The 22,454-nt window shown below is 39.6% G+C and overlaps 1 protein-coding gene across 1 annotated transcript in view; it reads right to left on the bottom strand.

Annotated features, from left to right (window-relative positions):
- The window catches only part of COL21A1 (collagen type XXI alpha 1 chain), a 116,438-nt gene that overhangs the window by 8,122 nt on the left and 85,862 nt on the right, over positions 1-22,454 (bottom strand). The window contains exons 20-28 of the mRNA XM_058176888.1: positions 19,607-19,660; positions 18,852-18,905; positions 17,238-17,309; positions 11,720-11,755; positions 10,818-10,862; positions 9,375-9,407; positions 6,825-6,971; positions 6,659-6,713; positions 5,359-5,559 (exon numbers count right to left, since the gene is read on the bottom strand). Coding sequence (XP_058032871.1) covers positions 5,359-5,559; positions 6,659-6,713; positions 6,825-6,971; positions 9,375-9,407; positions 10,818-10,862; positions 11,720-11,755; positions 17,238-17,309; positions 18,852-18,905; positions 19,607-19,660 — 697 coding nt within the window. The remainder of the gene's footprint in view (positions 1-5,358; positions 5,560-6,658; positions 6,714-6,824; positions 6,972-9,374; positions 9,408-10,817; positions 10,863-11,719; positions 11,756-17,237; positions 17,310-18,851; positions 18,906-19,606; positions 19,661-22,454) is intronic.

Genomic DNA, 22,454 nt, shown 5'->3' with positions numbered 1-22,454 from the left:
CCACCCACCCAACCAACTATCCATATTTCAAGTCCCAACCAAATCTTTGCTTTTACACTCATTTGCATACGTGTAACCTGCTGTGATCCTTTAGCACAATCTTTTGTAAATAGTAATAAATGTCACTTGGATCAATCTTTCAGATGCATGCAAGTCTGGATCAGTTCCTATCCAGAAGAAGGAAATAATGGTAAGTAATTTCATTTATCCCTTGTATTTTTAAGATTTCCCCTTGCCTAAAACTACCAGCAGGCTCTGTGCCTCAGAAGAAGCAATTATCTTTGCTAGGACATCATTAACATAGCTATTTCTCTTTTTAAAAAATATTCACACATGAAGGTGCATAGGACAAATACTTTGGTGAGGAGGAATTTGGCAGCCTTCATCCATTTATAAAATATCAGGATGGAGTAGTGGTTTAATTGTTCGAGTCTGGACAGCATCTGGACAGCAAAACCCCAAAATCTTCAACCAAAAACTGTCTACTATTGACCTCACCCCATTCCTAAGAGGATTATAAGGGGCGTGCATAAGAGCACAAAAGTGCCTACCGTTCCTGTCCTATTGTTCCCTTCATTATATCAAATTAACATAGTTGTTGCATACTTTTACTTATATATAATTTTTCTCTCATGATGAGTTATTGTTTATGTTGATGATTGTGTATACTGTTGTGACAAAATCAAATAAAAAATCAAATAAAAAAAAAGAATTGGAGAAAGTTGCTCAAATTCCATTCTTGTTCAAAACAGATTAGAAACAGAAATGGGTTTGTAATGCATACAATTACCTTTTGTGCCACGAGATCCAGGATGCCCAGGAACTCCTGCCAGACCTGGAGCCCCATCATTTCCTGGCAAACCAGGAAAACCTCGAGGACCTTGTGGACCAGTCAGGCCTGGTGGACCAGGAGGTCCAGAGATGGCATCATGAGATTGGCAATGATCGCAATGCTGAAACCTTCTGTCCCTAAGTATAGTAGGCAACTGGGCTAAGAAGAAGTCGGACAACAAATATTTAGATCAAACTTAAACAACTCATTATCAAGGCATAACATCTATTGACCTCAACCTTTGGGGGTTAAATTTAGATCTAGATCAGCTAAACAATTTTAAGTTCCTCAACTTTGGCAAGAAAGCTTTATGCACAGCACATTTCACTTCAAAATATATTTTCCACAATCCTTTTCTCGATGTTGAAAAACTAGAGCTATTAAGCCATGAACTGAGAGCAAGAAACACTTTAGTCACTTCTATATCTGAAATCTGACCCATCAATTTGTCTCTCAAAAACTGTGCTATCACAAGAATCCTCAACAGTTCCTGCTCAGTTCCAACTAGCATGTCTCACGGCACGGCAGAGGAACTAGCCGCAGCCTGGGAGCGGGCTGCGGCTGGGGCTCTAGACCGTGCCTTTGCGGCCTCTGACCCGGCGTAGATCCCAACCGGCTCCTTGGTTCTCCGAGGAGCTGAGGGGGATGAAACGCCGGAGAAGACGCCTAGAGAGTTCTTGGAGGTCCAGCCGTTCAGAGGCTGATCGGGCACTAGTTAGATCCTATACTAGGACCTACCTAGTGGCACTGAGGGAAGCGAGGCGTTGCTACGCCTCCTCCCTCATTGCGTCGGCAGATAACCGCCCAGCTGCCCTGTTTCGGGTGCCCCGCTCCCTCCTCCACGGGGGGGAGCGGGATGACCCGTTGCAGGGACGTGCTGAGGAGTTTAACGGTTATCTATACGATAAAATCGTTCAGCTTCGAGACGGTCTGGACCAGAATTGTGGCGATTCGGACGGGACGGCTGAGGCGGTCTTGGTGATATTGTCTGGGATGAATATGACCCTGTGGCTCCCGAGGACATGGACAGGTTGCTGGGTAGATTGAATGCCACCACGTGTTTACTGGACCCGTGCCCCTCCTGGCTGGTGCTGGCCACTCAGGAGGTGACACGAGGCTGGCTCCAGGGGATTACGAGCGCTTCCTTGTTGGAGGGAGTCTTTCCGGCCGCCTTGAAAGAGGCGGTGGTGGGGCCCCTCCTCAAGAAGCCTTCCCTGGACCCGGCTGTTTTAGGTAATTATCGTCCGGTCTCCAACCCGCGGCGAAGGTTGTAGAAATATGGTGGCATATCAGTTTCCCTTGCACCTGGAGGAAACTGTCTATCTAGACCCGTTCCAGTCCGGCTTCCGGCCCGGTTACAGCACTGAGACGGCTTTGGTCGCGTTGGTGGATGATCTCTGGAGGGCCAGGGATAGGGGTTGTTCCTCTGCCCTGGTCCTATTAGACCTCTCAGCGGCTTTCGATACCATCGACCATGGTATCCTGCTGCGCCGGTTGGAGGGATTGGGAGTGGGAGGCACCGTTTATCGGTGGTTCTCCTCCTATCTCTCCGACCGGTCGCAGACGGTGTTGGCGGGGGGGCAGAGGTCGGCCCCCCGGCGCCTCACTTGTGGGGGGGCGCGGGGGGGGGTTCTCTCGCCCCCTCTGTTCAACATCTATATGAAGCCGCTGGGTGAGATCATCAGTGGCTTCGGTGTGAGGTACCAGCTGTACGCTGATGACACCCAGCTGTACTTTTCCACACCGGGCCACCCCAATGAAGCTATCGAAGTGCTGTCCCGGTGCTTGGAAGCCGTACGGGTCTGGATGGGGAGAAACAGGCTCAAGCTCAATCCCTCCAAGACGGAGTGGCTGTGGATGCCGGCATCCCGGTACAGTCAGCTGAGTCCACGGCTGACTGTTGGGAGCGAGTCATTGGCCCCGATGGAGAGGGTGCGCAACTTGGGCGTTCTCCTGGATGTACGGCTGTCTTTTGAGGACCACCTGACGGCCGTCTCCAGGAGAGCTTTCCACCAGGTTCGCCTGGTGCGCCAGTTGCGCCCCTTTCTAGACCGGGATGCTTTGTGCACAGTCACTCACGCCCTTGTGACGTCTCGTCTGGATTACTGCAATGCTCTCTACATGGGGCTCCCCTTGAGGGGCATCCGGAGGCTTCAGTTAGTCCAGAATGCAGCTGCGCGGGTGATAGAGGGAGCCCCTCGTGGCTCCCGTGTGACACCTATCCTGCGCAGGCTGCACTGGCTACCTGTGGCCTTCCGGGTGCGCTTCAAGGTGTTGGTGAACGTCTTCAAAGCGCTCCATGGCATAGGGCCGGGCTATTTACGGACCGCCTGCTGCTACGGATACCTCTCACCGACCCGTGCGCTCTCACAGAGGGACTCCTCAGGGTGCCGTCGGTAGCGACAGTGTCGTCTGGCGGCGCCCAGGAAGGGCCTTCTCTGTGGGGCTCCGCCCTCTGGAACGAACTCCCCCCAGGACTCCGTCAACTTCCGGACCTCCGAACCTTTCGTCGCGAGCTTAAAACTCACTTATTCATCTGCGCTGGACTGGGTTAGTTTTAAATTTATGGGTTTTTTAATGGGTTTTTATTCTAAATTTTAATCTTGGCCAATTCAATAAGTTTTTTAACTGTATTTTAATTGTATTTATTGTATCATTGTGTATTTTAATTGGCTGTGAACCGCCCTGAGTCCTTCGGGAGAAGGGCGGTATAAAAATTTAAATAATAAATAAATAAATAAAATGGTGGGATACTACTGCTTAGCAACAAAACAGTTGCAAGTTAGAAGGACTTTTGATAAGAAAGCTAATTAATATAAACATGCGATATATGAAGAAGGAGGGTAAAGTACAAAAATCCAATCAAAAGAAGCATGTGTCAAGGAACCCAATGTGTGATTCTTAGGACGTTAACTTCCTTAATCACAACGGTATAAAATTTGTGCATGTGCATTGTTTGAGGTCTCGGCTCCTTTGAGGCTGGGACCCTTTTGCTGGAGTACTCCAATAAAAGAAGCTGAAAATGCCATTCCTCGTGTCTTTATTGGCTTTGGCACCAGGCTAGGACCCAATTTGGGTACAACAGAAGAGCATTCTCTGAAAACACTTCAAGAGCAAAGGCCTTAGGCGAGCAGGAGCAGCCTCAGGTAGGCCGCAGGGCCCGTCAATAGAAAGAGAAGGCCGCCTGAAGGAAACCAGCACTTGGCAGATCCCGGGGAGCGCTGAGCTGTGGGGGCAATTGCACCAGCAAGTGAGGCCCAGGCCTTTTGGAGTGGCAGCAGTGGCACCCAACAGGTGATGAAGTCAAGGCCCAGGCCTTCACTTCAGATCCAACCTCAGTGCTGCCACCCAGTGAGGCTATTCAGGGCGGCCTAGATGGAGGGAAGGGAGAGAGATAGAGAACTGTTTCTCTTTTGTTCAGGGAAGGGGAAAAGAGATACAAGCAGAGTCAAATTAGGCGTTTTCTGAATTTCTGACACACCAAGCCCAAAAGGTTTGCTGTCCTAAGGCAACCCTTTCTCATTATTTTATTTTATACCCCCTTTCAGGCAGCATGGTGCTGATGGGCTATGTTTGGTGACCTTATTTTTTAGCCCAGCATTTCTCTACCACATGTCACTGATGAGCCAGGGATCTATTTTGGGGATTCAAAGAATGGAGGGAACCTCAAACTGAAATTTCAGTTATGGTACAACTTAATCAGTGCTATCTATCTATCCATCCATCCATCCATCCATTCACCCACCCAACCAACTATCCATATTTCAAGTCCCAACCAAATCTTTGCTTTTACATTCATTTGCATACGTGTAACCTGCTGTGATCCTTTAGCACAATCTTTTGTAAATAGTAATAAATGTCACTTGGATCAATCTTTCAGATGCATGCAAGTCTGGATCAGTTCCTATCCAGAAGAAGGAAATAATGGTAAGTAATTTCATTTATCCCTTGTATTTTTAAGATTTCCCCTTGCCTAAAACTACCAGCAGGCTCTGTGCCTCAGAAGAAGCAATTATCTTTGCTAGGACATCATTAACATAGCTATTTCTCTTTTTAAAAAATATTCACACACGAAGGTGCATAGGACAAATACTTTGGTGAGGAGGAATTTGGCAGCCTTCATCCATTTATAAAATATCAGGATGGAGTAGTGGTTTAATTGTTCGAGTCTGGACAGCATCTGGACAGCAAAACCCCAAAATCTTCAACCAAAAACTGTCTACTATTGACCTCACCCCATTCCTAAGAGGATTATAAGGGGCGTGCATAAGAGCACAAAAGTGCCTACCGTTCCTGTCCTATTGTTCCCTTCATTATATCAAATTAACATAGTTGTTGCATACTTTTACTTATATATAATTTTTCTCTCATGATGAGTTATTGTTTATGTTGATGATTGTGTATACTGTTGTGACAAAATCAAATAAAAAAAAATAAAAAAAAAAGAATTGGAGAAAGTTGCTCAAATTCCATTCCTGTTCAAAACAGATTAGAAACAGAAATGGGTTTGTAATGCATACAATTACCTTTTGTGCCACGAGATCCAGGATGCCCAGGAACTCCTACCAGACCTGGAGCCCCATCATTTCCTGGCAAACCAGGAAAACCTCGAGGACCTTGTGGACCAGTCAGGCCTGGTGGACCAGGAGGTCCAGAGATGGCATCATGAGATTGGCAATGATCGCAATGCTGAAACCTTCTGTCCCTAAGTATAGTAGGCAACTGGGCTAAGAAGAAGTCGGACAACAAATATTTAGATCAAACTTAAACAACTCATTATCAAGGCATAACATTTATTGACCTCAACCTTTGGGGGTTAAATTTAGATCTAGATCAGCTAAACAATTTTAAGTTCCTCAACTTTGGCAAGAAAGCTTTATGCACAGCATATTTCACTTCAAAATATATTTTCCACAATCCTTTTCTCGATGTTGAAAAACTAGGGCTATTAAGCCATGAACTGAGAGCAAGAAACACTTTAGGCACTTCTATATCTGAAATCTGACTCATCAATTTGTCTCTCAAAAACTGTGCTATCACAAGAATCCTCAACAGTTCCTGCTCAGTTCCAACTAGCATGTCTTTCAATAGGTAGAAATGTTTCATCTAGATTTTTTGAACTTCATGAAGTTCAAAAGATCTAGATGAAACATTTTCATCAATGTTTATCCACACCAATGTAGCAAACAAAAGAAATGTGGGGAAGCAGCAAAGTCATCACTGAAACCAGTCAGAAAATATCAGGGGACTGGGAGAAGGAGCAGCCACTCTAGACAAGTTCTATGCTTCAATAACAGCCCTAAGGATCCAGCATGATGGGACATCCTTTCTTTCAGATATTTGCTTTAACGTGGTGAGGCACAAAAAAGTTTATGGTGATTGTGAACTGGTAAGCCATAAATAAATTTATCCAAAGGTGGGAAAACAATTCATTTACAAATAGGAGATCACTAAATCAGTTATTATTTTTTTAAAAAAGAAGTACGCCAATTAGGAGTATAATTCATCAATTCAGACATAAGTAAATGGGTATCATAAGGCTGCATACCTATAGACAGGAAAAGAGAAATTTGATATTAGAGATGAGGCCTTTTTAAATGAAGTGCCGGTAGTTAATTTTATTTGGGCATGCCTTGTTTTTTAAAGTGTGGAACAAACCATCCATTTGATTATGTGATTATGTTGTTCTTATGAATGGCCATGCCCAAAGGCAACCAATTTCAGGTTGCCTTGACACTTCCCAAAATTCCAAGAATGCCCTTGATCTCAAAACAGACTGCCTTTCCTGCCTCTACTGAAAATCAGTTCTGTTGACTGGGGACTCACTTCTCAGCACATCTGCACAAACTTGCCGAATAAATTCTTCTGAGAAACCTCTTCCCTGCATTGAACAAAGATATTTTAGAAAGTTTACACACATTGATTGTACCATGAAATGTACAGTAGTTGGTTTTTTTAAAAAAACAAACAAACCATCAACTGATATACGCACAGGTTTTCCATCTGATCCAGGGATTCCTGGAAATCCCCTCTCTCCTTGTATCCCCCGTGGTCCTGGAGAACCCATCAAGCCATTCACTCCTGGTTCCCCCTTCTGACCATGGATGCCATGGAAGCCGGGATTTCCTTTCTCACCTATCTGAAATCCACACAAAAAAAGCAGTACTAAGCAACAGCAGAGTTTGCTACCAGCATATTGACATTCTAGGCATTGTGTGGCACCATTTCTTAAATAAAGAACAACACGACATACTGTTACGAGTCAGTCATGCTATTTACTGCTACGGTCTTAATGTTAATATTTACCTATATAGTATTAAAACTCTTAATGTCTGTAACCTTTAATTGGATGAAACAGTGCAGCATAGCGCAACAATTCTTCAACTAAGATACCACAAATGACCTAACTTAGAGACTCTGTACAAAATCTGGGACCCATGACTTGGGAGGAAATGAAATTTGGGAAGGCCTTAGTGCTGCTGGGCTGCTTCTGCTTTGGCTCTGCCAAGCTGCTGCTGTGGTCACACGATGCTCACTTTGAATATTCTGTGACAGTTTCCCAGCCATTCTTGCAACTACTCTCTCCCTCACCCAGCAGCAGCCACTTACATGCCTTCTGGAAAGAGAAGGAAGGATTTGGAAGAAAGGAACACATGTGTACCCTTCCCAGTCCATATCACCCCCTCAGGTCCCCCAACTGATCCTCCTTCCTGCTGGCCTTGGACTTGCAGTTTTTTGCTGGCTCCCCCACTGATTTTCTCCTTGCAAGCTTCCCACAAGCAAATGGAGAAGCTGGCATGGAAGGGAGGGAGGGAGGGAGGGAGGGAGGGAGGGAGGGAGGGAAAGGAAAGGAAAGGAAAGGAAAGGAAAGGAAAGGAAAGGAAAGGAAAGGAAAGGAAAGGAAAGGAAAGGAAAGGAAAGGAAAGGAAAGGAAAGGAAAGGAAGATGTTTGATGCTCCTTGACAGTTTCCTGCAAGGAAACTAAATGGGGAAGCTGGCAGAAACTCAGAAGTTGCTCCCATGCAACTTTTTTGCCCATACATGATCATTTTGCTTCTCTGTTTAGGTAAGGAAATATCTCTGAAATGATGATCTAATGGGGCATAGGTTGTCTAATGCTTTACACCAAAAGTTAAAGTCCAGTGCAAGAATAATCCTTTTCTCTGCCCCCCCTTTCATGGTAAACAGCTGAAATGTTACTTAAATTGTTATTAAAATTGAAAAATATGACATTCCAGAGTCATAGGTAATATAAAAAAGAGAGAAGCAAAGTAAACTATTTTGTTTCAGGATAGTTAACTGATATAACTATTAAATCAGCCTTTCCCTATTTATTTTCTCCTCGATGTTTGGGAGTTGGAGACTTGGTCAGAATTTGGGGGGAAAATGTACTGAATGATATGCAAGCATAGGAGTCAACATTTTGAAGCCTCAGCGCTTCTTCTTACTAGAGGTCACTGCAGGTGCAATCTAATGCAGACCTTGAATGCACTTCAGTTCATGAATTTCAATGGCTCCAAAATACAGTTAAGCCTATGCTGGAAAATCAGTCAGGAACTATATATTTTTTCTAAATAGAAAGCCAAATCCACCTCAACCACAAAGGAACAAACACTTGGGCAGACCTGTTTTCTTTTACTATTGTGACGGTGATTAGTAGCACGTCCCATTTTAACTTCCTTGCAAAATGAAATAATTCCAAAGCCACAGAGAAATCTGCAGATCTGAAATGGTCCTTAAAAAAACTGAAATCATTTCTCTCATAAGATGTTCCTTCCGCTTGTCTTCTGCCAGAAAGAATAAGACTCAAAGTACAATAACAAAAGTTGAATGTAAAAAGAGATTTTTTTAAAAAATGGGGAAAAATGATATCAAAACTACAAAGAAAATAGCAAATCTTTTCTACAAAAAGACATATAAAATCAAAGGAAAAGAAATGTGCTTGTTAAATAAGTTTGCAAAGTAGTTGAAACTAAAGAAAATCAGTTATTTAGCATTCTTCTTGCTTTTTGAGAATCATTAATGGGGGCAGGTGGCCTTTTCTAAGTCTGACAGTTAAGCAGAATAGGGCTTGGCTAGTTCTTGCAAGGAAATACCAAAGGTGTAGGCTAAATTGGGAAGTGAAAAAGCATCCCAGAAGTTAAAGGTAAATCTCTTCCTTGTGAGCCAAGAAAATTACATGAATGTGTCCAAAAGGCTAATCAGGAGTCAAGATCAAACTTAAGGGGACTAATGAATTGAAACCTTCTTGAAAGGCTGCAATTACAGTTCCCAGAATTCCCAGTAAGAATGTTGTTCACCGGTTGCTCTATTTGGGAATTCTAGGGTAGACTGTAGTAATTAAACACACCACACAACTAATGCTTGAGACTAACTGATATTTGAGTCTTTATTTAAGCTCTAAGTTTAAGTTACTATTATACTAAGCAAAATCAAAATGATAAATTTACATAATGCAACATAAAATCCATGCTCAAACTAGGAGTTGAAATGCTCAGAACAACAGAAAAGAAATGAGTATGAAACAAAAAACAGCACGTACCTCTCCTTTATCTCCTTTTAATCCCACAGATCCCTTTTGGAATCAAAATTGTAGAACGCATAATGAGTTATTGTGAAAATGTACTATTTCTACTGACATAAAGTTAAATTTACTTACATTAAAATGTACACTTAAAAAAAAACACCACAAAGTTTCCAAGCAACTACAGTTGCAAACTGTCTTTTTCATCTTGACATCTAATAGCTTGAAGTATTATTTTTTCCAGCAAGGAAAAAATCACTCTGCAAGATTAAGATGGGAAAAATATAGTCTTTTAAAACTAAATATATAGACTTGGATCCAAAACTCCAAAATTCAGCTAATAAAATAATCTCACTTTGTGGGTGCAAGTGAGAGGCAAGAAATTGTTAACTGAATCCTCCTCTCTGAAATCACACAAAAGATGCTCCAGGTCAGAAAGAAATGGGTCTGAGGTGTCCAATTTATAGTCCAACTAAACTGGACACCTCAATCCAATTTAGTTACCGTGGAAAATGTGTCCATTGGTGCAGTCAGGCTCTCTGCTTTACCATCCTTTAAACAAAATCATGTAATTAAAAATGAAACATTGGGGATCCATGAAAAAAGGGCAGGCCTCCACCATCATTTTTTGTTTTAAAAATAAAGATAAAAATGGTAAACTTTGTTTACTTGGCAGCAAGCAAATGCACCCAGGTGCCCCAAAAGTAAAGCTGAGTCTCTGGCACTGAACATCCTAAGGGAGGGAATGGGTTCCAAGTGTTGCAGGAGAGGAGCACATCAGGTTGTTTTGTGATAAAAACAGGCATGTTGTGACTGATCATGACACCATGACAGTTATTTATGAGAATCTATGTACACGCTGTCAGCACAGGTAGTCCTCAAGTTACAATTCATTTAGTGACCATTCAAAGTTATAATGGCACTGGAAAAAGTGACTTATGACCTTTTTCACACTTACGACCGTTGCAGCATCCCCATGGCCATATGATCAAAATTTGGACACTTGGCAACTGGCTCATATTTATGACAGTTGCATTATCCCGTGGCTATGTGATTACCTTTTATAACTTTCTCACAAGGAAAGTCAATAGGGAAGCCAGATTCACTTAACACCGTGTCAGTAATTGAACATCTGCAGTGATTCACTTAACAACAGTGGCAAGAAAGGTGGTAAAATATGGTGAAATTCACTTATCAATTTCTCATTTAGCAAAATAAGTTTTGGGCTCAATTGTGGTCGTAAATCGAGGATTACTGGCATATTCCTAATATGTCCATCAACTCAAAATATTTCTAGTATCTGCTGTTAGAAATTAACCAGAGCCTTATGAGAATTGCCAAAACCAATCTGTGACAAGCTTTGTTTGAGGATAAAAGAATGGAAAAAATACATTACCAGCAAATATGTCCCTGTAAAAAATTGTGGAATTCAGAAAGGACTTGATAATCTCTCCTTCTTACCTTATGGCCTGGAGTACCGGTTTTGCCTCCTTCACCCTTATGACCCTTAAGAAAAAAAAACCCAAATTGGTTACTGATGTGAAATGGAATATCCACACAACTACATATAGGTTGGATCCTAACTAAACCTATTCATTTATTTCAATATATCTGCTTTAAGGAGGATTACCTGTAGACTTCACAGATTGAATCATTGTTTACATTCCAACTGTGTAATTTATGTTGTCCAAATTTCAATTTATTGTTATATTTCACATTTATATTTATTCAAACAATACATACAGCAAACCTGATTTATAAACCTAAAGCAAAACAATAAGAAATTTAATTTGGATCTTAATTTTAAAGAATATTTAAACCAAAGATATAAAAATACTGTAGCTTAAGAAATGTCAAAAAAAGAAATCGGAAAAGATTCCACAAGTGTAACATCAGATAGAACTTTCAATATATATATATAACTTTCAATATATATATATATATTTCACTGAAAAAACAGTGGGGGGAGGTGTTGACATAGCTCTGCCATGCTTTGATGTAACTTGTTCATATTTCTTTGTGTTTAAAACCTCAATAAAACGCAATGCTAATTTTTCATATTAACTTTAGATTGTGTCTTAAATAACAAAGGTGCCAGTCTGTACCAAATGGATCTTCTACATACTCCCAACAAGCCAACCAGCTTAATTAACTCTACAAGATCACGTTTATGATCCTGGGATGGTAGTTTGTTCTGTCTAGCACAGGTAGAGAACGAAACCTAAAACAATCTACGGCTTCTCTGATTGAACAATAAAGCAGAGTCACATGTAATGCAAAATTTCACAGCTTACATTCTTTTCGTCAAGCAAGCATTATTCCTAGTTATATCATCACTAATAAAAAAGGAAAAAGAAGCATACCTGGATGCCTTTTTCACCCTGGTTTCCTTTCTCTCCCTGAAAAGTAAAAAATAATTTCTTGTTAAACTATTATTTGTAACAGCAATGGTGAAATTAAACTGAAACAAATTAAAAACTATTACAGATAGTCCTTGACCTACAACCACAATTGAGCCCAAATTTCCCACTGCTAAGCAAGTTGTCAAATGAGTTTTGCCCCATTTTATGACCTTTCTTGCCACAGTTATTAAGTGAATCACTGCAGTTATTAACCGAATCATGTGGTGGTTAAGCGAATCTGGCTTCTTCAATTGACTGCTTGTTGGAAGCCAGCTGGGAAAGTTACAAAAGGTGATCACATGAACCTGGTACAGTGCAACTGTCATAAATACATGCCAGTGCCAAGTGCCTAAATTTTGATCAAATAACTATGGGGATGCTGCAACAGCTGTAAGTGAGAAAACTGGTCACAAGTAACTTTTTCAATGCCACTATAATTTAAAATGGTCACTAAATGAATTATTGTAAGTCAAGGACTACCTGCAGTTGTATTTGTAGAAATGTCTTGTACATATGAAATGATTTTTCCATAACAACATCAAAAACATTTATACAAGGTAATATGCAATCTTTCGAACAATAGTTTGCACATCTTGGAGCCATGCTACTAAGCAATTCTTATGATTTATATTGATATATTGATCATCAATTGTGTTGTAAATATTGTACCTTGATGAACGTATCTTTTCTTTTATGTACACTGAGAGCATATGCACCAAGACAAATTCCTTGTGTGTCCAATCACACTTGGCCAATAAAATTATATTCTATTCTATTCTATTCTACATGGCATTACACAATTTCTATTTTTAATTTCACATTTCCAGTCACTCTTGTCATGCCAGTTCATTAGACCTCATCATTGTTCAAATTTCTTTTGCACCCACATTTCTGGATACTTATTTGTTTAAACAATTTTGAACAAAGCTTCTCAATGCAGTAACAAGTGTATCAGTGTATATTTCTGCTTTGATTAAAGAGCCCATGATAGAAGAAGAAAATCTGATGTTAAGGAAGGGTATTGCAAATATTTAAAATCTTCAAAAACTCAAAGATCTTCAAGTAGACACTCATCTTCAGCTGCAAATAGGATTTTACTGTTGCATTCAGGTAAATTCTTGCCCAGTTTCCCTAAAGGCCACTAAAAGTCCTTTTAAACAAAGATGTCTAGTGATGTGTAATTTTAATACTCCATTTGGATAGCTTATTTTCCCAAATGTAAATTTATAATATTGAAAAGAAAATAAGTTGATCTTAAAAAGCTACTTCAGAATATTGTAAAGCTTTACATTTAGGCCAAAAAAACAAAATGCACCAGTACCGTATATGTGGTACCTTGCTCAATAGTAGTACCTGTGAGAGGGATCTTGGAGTCCTAGTGGATAACCATCTAGATATGAGCCAGCAGTGTGCAGCAGCTGTTAAAAAAGCCAACACAGTTCTGGGCTGCATAAACAGAGGGATAGAATCAAGATCACGTGAAGTGCTAGTACCACTTTATAATGCCTTGGTAAGGCCACACTTGGAATATTGCATCCAGTTTTGGTCGCCACGATGTAAAAAAGATGTTGAGACTCTAGAAAGAGTGCAGAGAAGAGCAACAAAGATGATTAGGGGACTGGAGGATAAAACATATGAAGAACGGTTGCAGGAACTGGGTATGTCTAGTTTAACAAAAAGAAGGACTAGGGGAGACATGATAGCAGTGTTCCAATATCTCAGGGGCTGCCACAGAGAAGTGGGAGTTGGGCTGTTCTCCAGAGCACCTGAGGGTAGAACAAGAAGCAATGGGTGGAAACTGATCAAGGAAAGAAGCAACTTAGAACTAAGGAGAAATTTCCTGACAGTTAGAACAATTAATAAGTGGAACGACTTGCCTTCAGAAGTTGTGAATGCTCCAACACTGGAAATTTTTAAGAAAATGTTGGATAACCATCTGACTGAGATGGTGTAGGGTTTCCTGCCTGGGCAGGGGGTTGGACTAGAAGGCCTCCAAGGTCCCTTCCAACTCTGATGTTATGTTATGTTATGTTATGTTCTTTGGATAAATGTGTCTATTGAATAGAATAGAATAGAATAGAATAAAATTTTTATTGGCCAAGTGTGATTGGACACACAAGGAATTTGTCTTGGTGCATATGCTCTCAGTGTACATAAAAGAAAAGATACGTTCATCAAGGTACAACATTTACAACACAATTGATGATCAATATATCAATATAAATCATAAGCATTGCCAGCAACAAGTTATAGTCATACAGTCATAAGTGGAAAGAGATTGGTGATGGGAACTATGAAACGATTAATAATAGTGCAGATTCAGTAAATAGTCTGACAGTGTTGAGGGAATTATTTGTTTAGCAGAGTGATGGCCTTCGGGGAAAAACTGTTCTTGTGTCTAGTTGTTCTGGTGTGCAGTGCTCTATAGCGTCGTTTTGAGGGTAGGAGTTGAAACAGTTTATGTCCAGGATGCGAGACTAGGAAGAAAATTGTAAACGTGATAAAAGCAATATTTTACTTCTTAATATTACATAATATATTCATGGCCCTTGGATTGATGGAAATGAAAAAAAATGTGGTGGAGGGGTACAAATTAGAACTCATAATGGAAAAGTATAATTTCACCCTCCACTACCATTCTTATTTTTTGTATCCATATCTCCACCACCATGTATCATATGGCCTTATGGAGAGATTGATATGACAAGCCATGTAATATCTTTCTCTCCAAGTTATTATACCATGCAAGCCAGACTCTTTCAAATGTAATTTTCCTATATTAAGCGTTCAGTGGCCTTCAATACCATTCAAAATCCTAATTCAAACCCTAACCCTAATCTATGGCATTCTACTCAACCACTTAAGAGGTGGGGATCAGAGGTATTGTTTGGTCCTGTCTAACCCTAAAGTGAGGGTCAACTTGATGGTGATGAGATAAGAGAAATGGTGACTTTAGCCATTCAGTGTAAGATAGCCCAGGGTATAATTGTCCTCATATTTAAATAGACCTCAGGGTACAACAGCAATTTGGACCGGAATTTCTGATGTTAAGCAATGCAATCATACAATGTGATGTTATGTGACTGCATTGCTTATCAACAGTAATCCCAGAAGTCCCAGTTGCCATTGTTAAGTGAATTTTTCAGATAGTTAAGCAAGGACCCGCTGCTGGGTCAGGAGGGTCTGATAGTGATCAGCATGGTATTCACATCACAGGAGTGAGAATGGCTACTGCTGATACAAGGGTGCCAGGGGTGGGTTCTACTTACCTTTACTACTGGTTTGCAACAGGGCCATGCGTGTGCTTGCACTTCTGCACATGCACAGAAGCTTCCTGAGGATGTCCAGATTAGTGGGCGGAGCCTCCTGCGGGTTTTAATACTGGTTCTTCCGAACCGGTCTGAACCAGGGGCAACCCACCACTGAAGGGTGCATGTATGACTGACATAGAACGAGCTCAGCAGGGCTGAGGATAGCTATTGCCAGGTGGAGGAATGTACTTGAGAGCGCACAGATGTCAGAGAATGGCCTGAGCATGCTCATATTGGATATGATTACAGGTTGGTGTGTGGGTAGCCATCAAGTTATGGTACAAATGTGGCAGGGCCAGGGATGGCTGCTGCCAGATGTGCAAGGTGGTATGAATGGTCATCAAGGTGCGGTGCAAGCACAGGAGAGACGGATGCTATGGGTGCCATAACTGGGCATCTCAGGGGAAAAAAACCACTGGAATGCATGTCCATGGAGATCTCAGTCATCCAGGTCATGGTTGTCCCAAAGGTGCTTTTTCAAGAGGCAACTGGACTTTTGGTTGTCATTCTATAACTTGCAGAAATATCAGAAAAGCTCAGGAGGATCTTCAGCCAACTCGATATACGTGCACACTTCAAACCCAAGAATACACTAAGGCAGAAGCTTATCCACCCCAACAATAAAACACCCAGAACAAACTGACCAACTTGGTATATGCAGTACAATGCAGTGACCCATGTGCAGATCTGTACACTGGGGAAATAAAACAATCACTTCATAAATGCATGGCACAACAAAGGAGAACAAAAACATCAGGACTAGATTCAGCAGTCCATCTACATTTAAAAGACAAAGGCCACTATTTTGAAGACAGCAAAGTCCACATTCTGGAGAGAAAGAACTGCTGGTTTGAAAGAGGCCATCTATGTCAAAATTGAACAGCCCTCTCTCAACAGAGGTGGAGAAATATGACATCATCTATCTCTAGTCTACAATACAGTTCTTTCAGCAGTTCCAAGAAGGCTCCACATCCATTTGCACCTGTCAGATGGAGGTGATCTGATGACACAGATAAACCTCCAGGTGGTCTTAATGACTTGTTAAAAGAATGCAAATGACCAACTGTCTTCAAGGAGTATAAATCCTTCCATTCCCCACCACCCAGTCAGTGCTGAAGAAGATTTTTGGATGAGAAGCAAAATGTCTTCTAAGAAAAACCAGAAAGTCCAGTTGTTTCTTGAAAAAGCACCTTTTGGACTGGAGTGCAAGGAACTTACCAATGCGAATTCCAATCTTCTCTTATTAACTTTCCTTGTCTGAACCCAACAAGGAACATTGCAAATGATGATCACATTATTGTCCCAAAGATGCTTTTTCAAAAGGCAACTTGACTTACTTTGTTTTTCCTTGAAGACATTTCACTTCTCATCCAAGAAGCTGCTTCAGTTCTGAAGAAGAATTAAAGAAGCTTCTTGGATGAGAAGCAAAACATCTTCAAGGAAAAACAAAAAAAGTGCAGTTGCCTATTGAAAAAGCAATTTAGGAATAACCATGATCTGGATAACTGAGAATCTCCACAGACATGATCACATATATAGGATACTGCAACCATCGTAAGCGCAAGACTGTTGCTAGCACCCAGATCACAATCACAAGACTGCAGGGATGCAGTCTGCTGGAATGACTAGAACTTCAAGGACCTGTCTTTAAGTACCATTATTATAACTTCAAACATAAAATTATTCATTGGGGTTTTTATTATGTTTTGTGGCATTTCACACATGAGAACCCCCAAAGAACTATGATTATATGGGCACAAAGCTATCTAAATTAAACAAATAAATATTAACTAAAATTTCTTCTCTTCTAAGGAGGACAAACGTGGAATTTAATCCACTAATCTCTATCTTTGGACTGATATCACAGGGACAAAACAAATTATTCTAGTTAGATATTCATATCATCACAGGTTAAGGGAATTGTCTGAAGTAGATGTACTTTTCATTGATAACAGTCATCAGCGCAATCATATATTATGAGAAGAGTCTTGCAATTTCTGGTTCTGATTGGGAGAAATGTAACGACAAAGTTCACTTTTTGTCTAATGGTCTTAAGTATTACATTTGTAAGAGTAATTCACAACTAAAGGCTCACTGACTCTTTGGGCTTTGTTATAAAAGGAAATACAGGTCCATAATAATATTTTTTTTAAAAAAAACTGGCATACCTTCAAACCGGGAGGACCAGGCATCCCAGGATAGCCTGGTTCACCTGAATCACCCTGTCTTCCTTGTTCTCCCTAAGAAAGCAAAAAGAACTCCATAAATAGGAAACTTGTGAAAATGCATTGTTCTTATGAAGCTGTGGACAGAATTCTGCAAATAACTGATTTGAAAGCACATGGGTGGTAATGACTTTGGACTTCTTTTTTCCTGGGCCTTCACATTACAGTTGTGCAAAATCTTAAGAAGAGGTTCTTCACAATATGAAGGTGCATGAATGAAATGGCTCTTTAAACTTTTTACATAGTGTGAAAGTTACCATATTTTTAATAGGGCATACTGTAGGCATCTGTCCCACTTCCCCAGCAAAGTATTTCTTTCTTATCCTTATTTCCCAGCACTTGTTGTAGAAGAAGACTTCTTGGCCAATAAAGAATTCTATTCTATAACTTTCAGGGTTTTTTCTCTCTGAATATTCCCAGCACAGAGTAAATCCCTGTGATATTTTAACATCAAATGAACTGTAAACATAACAAACTTGATAAAAATTCATAAGCACATTCATTATTCTTAGCTTTGCTCAGAATACTGAAAATATCTATCAACAATAAGAAAATTGAACTATTTACATAAAAGCACAGCTCTTCTATCACAATCCTGATAAAATGATTTCAGAACTTGATTTATGCTAACGTTTAAAAGAACTGCAGTGGTAAATCATTTTTTAAAAAATCACCTCATTTCTAATTGCTACAAGCGTTTAGCCAACAAATTCCCCACCAGTTCATTGAGAATCTAGGTACAGGTAGTCCTCAACTTATAACCACAATTGGGAATGAAATTTTCATTGGTAAGTGAGGCAGTTGTTAAGTGCATTTTTTTTTCTGCTATGGTGGATAAACAAATCACAAGGGTTGCTAAGTTAACCACACTGTTTTTAAGTGAATCTGTCTTTCCCCCATTGACTTTGCTTATCAGAAGCTGCCTGAGGAAGTTGCAAACAGCGGTCATGGGACCCTGGGACAGTACAACCATCATAAATTTAGTTGCCAAGCACCCAGTTTTTACCATGCAACCACAGAGATGCTACAACAGTCGTAAGTGTGACAATTGGTGATAAATCATTTTTTCAGCACCAATATATCTTTCAATGGTCACTAAAAAAATGACCATAAGTCAAGGACTATCTGTACTTTCAACAATTGGTATCTTTCACAAATGTTAGATGTAAAGGGCCCTGGTTAAACTTTGTGGAAATGTCAACATGAGCCATGATTAAAAGTGAAAAAAATTAACATGAGAAGAGGTACGAGACCTGAGTAACCGTGTGTGGATACTGGCCCTCAATCCCAGAACATATACATCCCTGGAGCTTCTACAAAAGGGAACTCCATCCATAAACATAGCTCATATTTTTTTTTATTTTAATAAGGAGTAGCTAATATAGGCAGTTTGTCCTTTAATTATCAGGAGAAGCTAAGTTTTTTTTAAAAGTAATCACAAATTCATTTCAGGAAGAGAGAAATGTACACTGAACACAAAGCAAGCATAGTTTTTATGTTAACCGAAGAATGTAGTTCCTTGCCTCACACGACACACTGAAACTTAGCCAAATTTACCTTGGTACCTGGAATTCCTGATTTCCCTTGTGGTCCTTGTTCACCCTTGCTGCCCTGTAAATATGAGACTTTAATTAGTTAATGGGATTATGAAAACAAATTGTACAAAATGTTTAGAGAGACAATTTAAATGAATAAACCAGGTTACATCACTGCAACTCCTCCTCTCAGGAGCTACCCCTTTTCTGAAATTCCCCTATTGTAATGAATGCAGAGTGATTTAGAATAGTATCATGAATTGTGGCTGTATCTGAGTGAGTGTGCTGGTGCATGTAAGAGAATAGAGGAACATATTAGAGAATGAAGGGGAATAGTTACAGTTCATTTTACAACCTCTTCTGTTTCCATTTCTTACATACATGCAGGAGATGCATTGAAAGACTGCAGCACTGAGTTTATGGGAGTTACAAAATCCCACAAAATAAGCATGGATATAGAAGCTTCAATGCACAGACTTTTATGTTCCAAGATTTTTACAAGAAGCACATATGCTTCGCCTACTCAGATGTGCAAACTCTTGCTCCTCCTTCCAATTTAAGGAAAGGACTGTTGGTTCAACTTTAGACAGAATGAAACAATCTTAAAAAGTCCTGTATTTCCTGCACGTATTGAGCTTCCTGTACTCCCAAATATTGACTTCACTATGCTAGAGTTCAGAAGAGTTTTCATATATTTGATTTTTCTCTTGTCTATTTATAATTTGGATAATGTTTTTTTAAGATTTTCTTTTTTACAAGTCAAGGCAGAAAATATACCTTAGGACCAGACCCTCCAGGTAAACCTGATGATCCCTCAGGTCCAGGAAGACCCTGAGAAACAAAAACAAATATACATAAACAACCCCCAAGATTTCTTTTTAAAAATGAGAAAGATGGAACATAACCACTACAGATTATGTTATAATTTCTTCTAACATGAACTCTTTCATTTCTTACATTTGAATAACACAAATGGAAACTATGCATATATTGCCCTGTTACTGCATTCTGCCTTTTTTTGCCTTATATTTTTATACTTGCAATTGAACATTTATCATTAATTCCTTCCAAATACAAATACATATAAGGTTTATATGTTTATTATTCAGAGAATGGTAATCTGTTTTCCTAACAGCCTTTCCAAAATAGGAAGTGCTCTTTCAGAGACAATATGCTTGCTTTAAAAATCAGGCATTTCTACTACTCCATGAGTCCATATTCATTTGAATCCATTCTGCTTTATATGCATACAATTTCAGTTTATTCAGTACAGTGGAAAAATTTCCTCACAACGGAAAAGAGAAATAAGAGATGGATGAGGAGTTGAGTAAACAGCGTTGTCATCAATACTAAACTTAAAACTTGACACTGAAACCAAATTAAACAACAAAGGGCAGAGAGAAATCCAAAAATATATTGTGTGAAGTGCTTGACCAGGAAAAATGCTGAGAGGTTTCTCCAAGATAAGCAGCAACAGTGAGATCCTGCTTGGACAACTGCAAGAGAAACTTGGGCTTAACTCCACTAAGGCATTATTAACTTTCTCTCTCCTCTGCAAGTGCCAATTAAAGCTACATAGTTGTTAGTGCCTCCTAAGTGCAATGATCCATTAATTAAGAAAAGTTAGAACATAAATATTTGATATTACCAACAGTTATAAAATATACAAATGATAAACTAGCACATGGGATACACACTCGCTCCTTCCCTTGCTTCCTTTCCCATGATCAGTGTTTACATTATATTTGCCCAAGCATTAAGTACAATGAATTCAAATTGGCTTCCTGCCAGTCAAGGTTTGCAAGCCTATTTCAAACCTCTGCTTGAAAATCCTCTGTTTATAATTGATCAAGTGTGCATGTAACTGGTACTTTATGTATGGCTCAGGTTCAAACCAGGCATAATACTAAACAGATTATCAAAAGTACATTCTTAAATTTAACTGCAAGCACGAAGTGCTCAAATAATTCTGTTTTCATGGGAATCACAGGGTGATTTAACCTTTTTTGGCCTAGCCATAACGCCTGTGAAACATGCCACTCTAGGATAATTTTTTTTGTCCATTTGAAAAGCCTGGTACTAAATGTATACATATCTTACAACATGGCTTATGATAAACCAAGAAGCACTTAGTTTGACATAAGCCACAGGCAAAGCCAACAAAAGAGAGAAAGAATTAAAGTAGGAAACAGAATTTTTCCAAGCTTGGTTTCATTGATAGCCATGGCTAAAAAGCCTGCCTCCTGCCTAAAAAACCCCCCAAATCTTGCAGAATCCATAAAACTAACAGAAGAATCGCTGCATGTTCCCTACAAAATCAAAAGGGCCAATCCCATATTCTGCATCTAAGTTTAAGGACAGTCTTTTTTCAGGATATAAATTCTTTGCAAATAGGCTTTTCTTATCTTATCTTTTCTTTTCTTTTCTTTAAAGGGCATGTACCCTTTAAATGCTATTAAATCACAACTCCCATCAACCCTAGCCAGCACTGAAAAACACAAGAGATGCTAGGAGATATAATGCAGCAACATCTGAAAGTCCCCTGCCTCCCTACTCATAATGTAGCAGTTTTACAAAATTAGTCAAAAATAATGCAACAAGAATGAAGCAAGTTTTTAAAATACAGTATTGCTGCTTCCTTCTCCAAAACTGGAGTTACTAATGGTAAATATAACAATAAATGATTGCAGCTGGCAACTACAATAGGAATAATTTTTTCTTATTCCTGATGAAATTTCCCTCAGGAATTACATATTAATTGTCAACAAGATTTTCATCCATTCTCTTCTGGAACAATTACTGTAACTAACAGCAACTAAATTTCACTTTATATTCTGGCTGGTTTCTCTTCAGCCGCTCTAAATATTTAAATCTTCCATGCACTTGAAAGTAAATGGATCCTATCAGGGAAGAAGAAAATGAAACATACCAGTAATCACAATAAATGATCTGGAAAATGTACTATTCAAACTGATACTGTGCTTCCTGTACATGTAGAAGCCATCTTGGAGAAACCATAACCAGCATGCAGCAAAGCAACTCTCCTTAAAGTATTGTAGTACTTTTTGACTTAAACCTACAACTGAAAGATGAAGCCTCTTCCAAAATCCTTCCCTATTAAAATGGAGCTATGTCTACACGAAGAATTCCCATCACTTTGAATTTACACTGGTGACAGTTGCCATCTGTTCAAAATTAGCGTACCATCCATTCTGGAAAGGGAATCATTTTGTGGAAGCTATTAACAGGTCAGAACAGAGGCGCCTCCTTGTTATAAAACAGTTCAGTGTGATGAAAAGAATCATAATTTTCAAGTTCCCTACTAAGTGCATGACAAAACACGTGTCCTGTTAAGAGCTCATGCAGAACATTTGAAAGCATCCTTAAGGCAGCGAATGGTCTCCAAAAGTGTTTAACTTCAATTTCCATGCCATATTCAGTATACATTAATTCAGGACAGTGCATCTGCAGCATAATTAATTTGTTTTCATGAGGTTATATTGGTTTTCTTCTCTGTTTTAAAACTAGCATCTTTGTCTTTTCAAGCTCAGCCATTGTCAAAGGAATTCGTTTTGAAATCATTTCATTCAGACTTCTGGATTTTACAATTGCTGTCAAAGTATAA

This window comes from Ahaetulla prasina, chromosome 1 (assembly GCF_028640845.1).
Source record: "Ahaetulla prasina isolate Xishuangbanna chromosome 1, ASM2864084v1, whole genome shotgun sequence".
NCBI classification, from domain to species: Eukaryota; Metazoa; Chordata; class Lepidosauria; order Squamata; family Colubridae; genus Ahaetulla; species Ahaetulla prasina.
The sequence above is the reverse complement of the archived record's forward strand: the minus strand, read 5'-3'. Positions and strand labels throughout refer to the sequence as shown.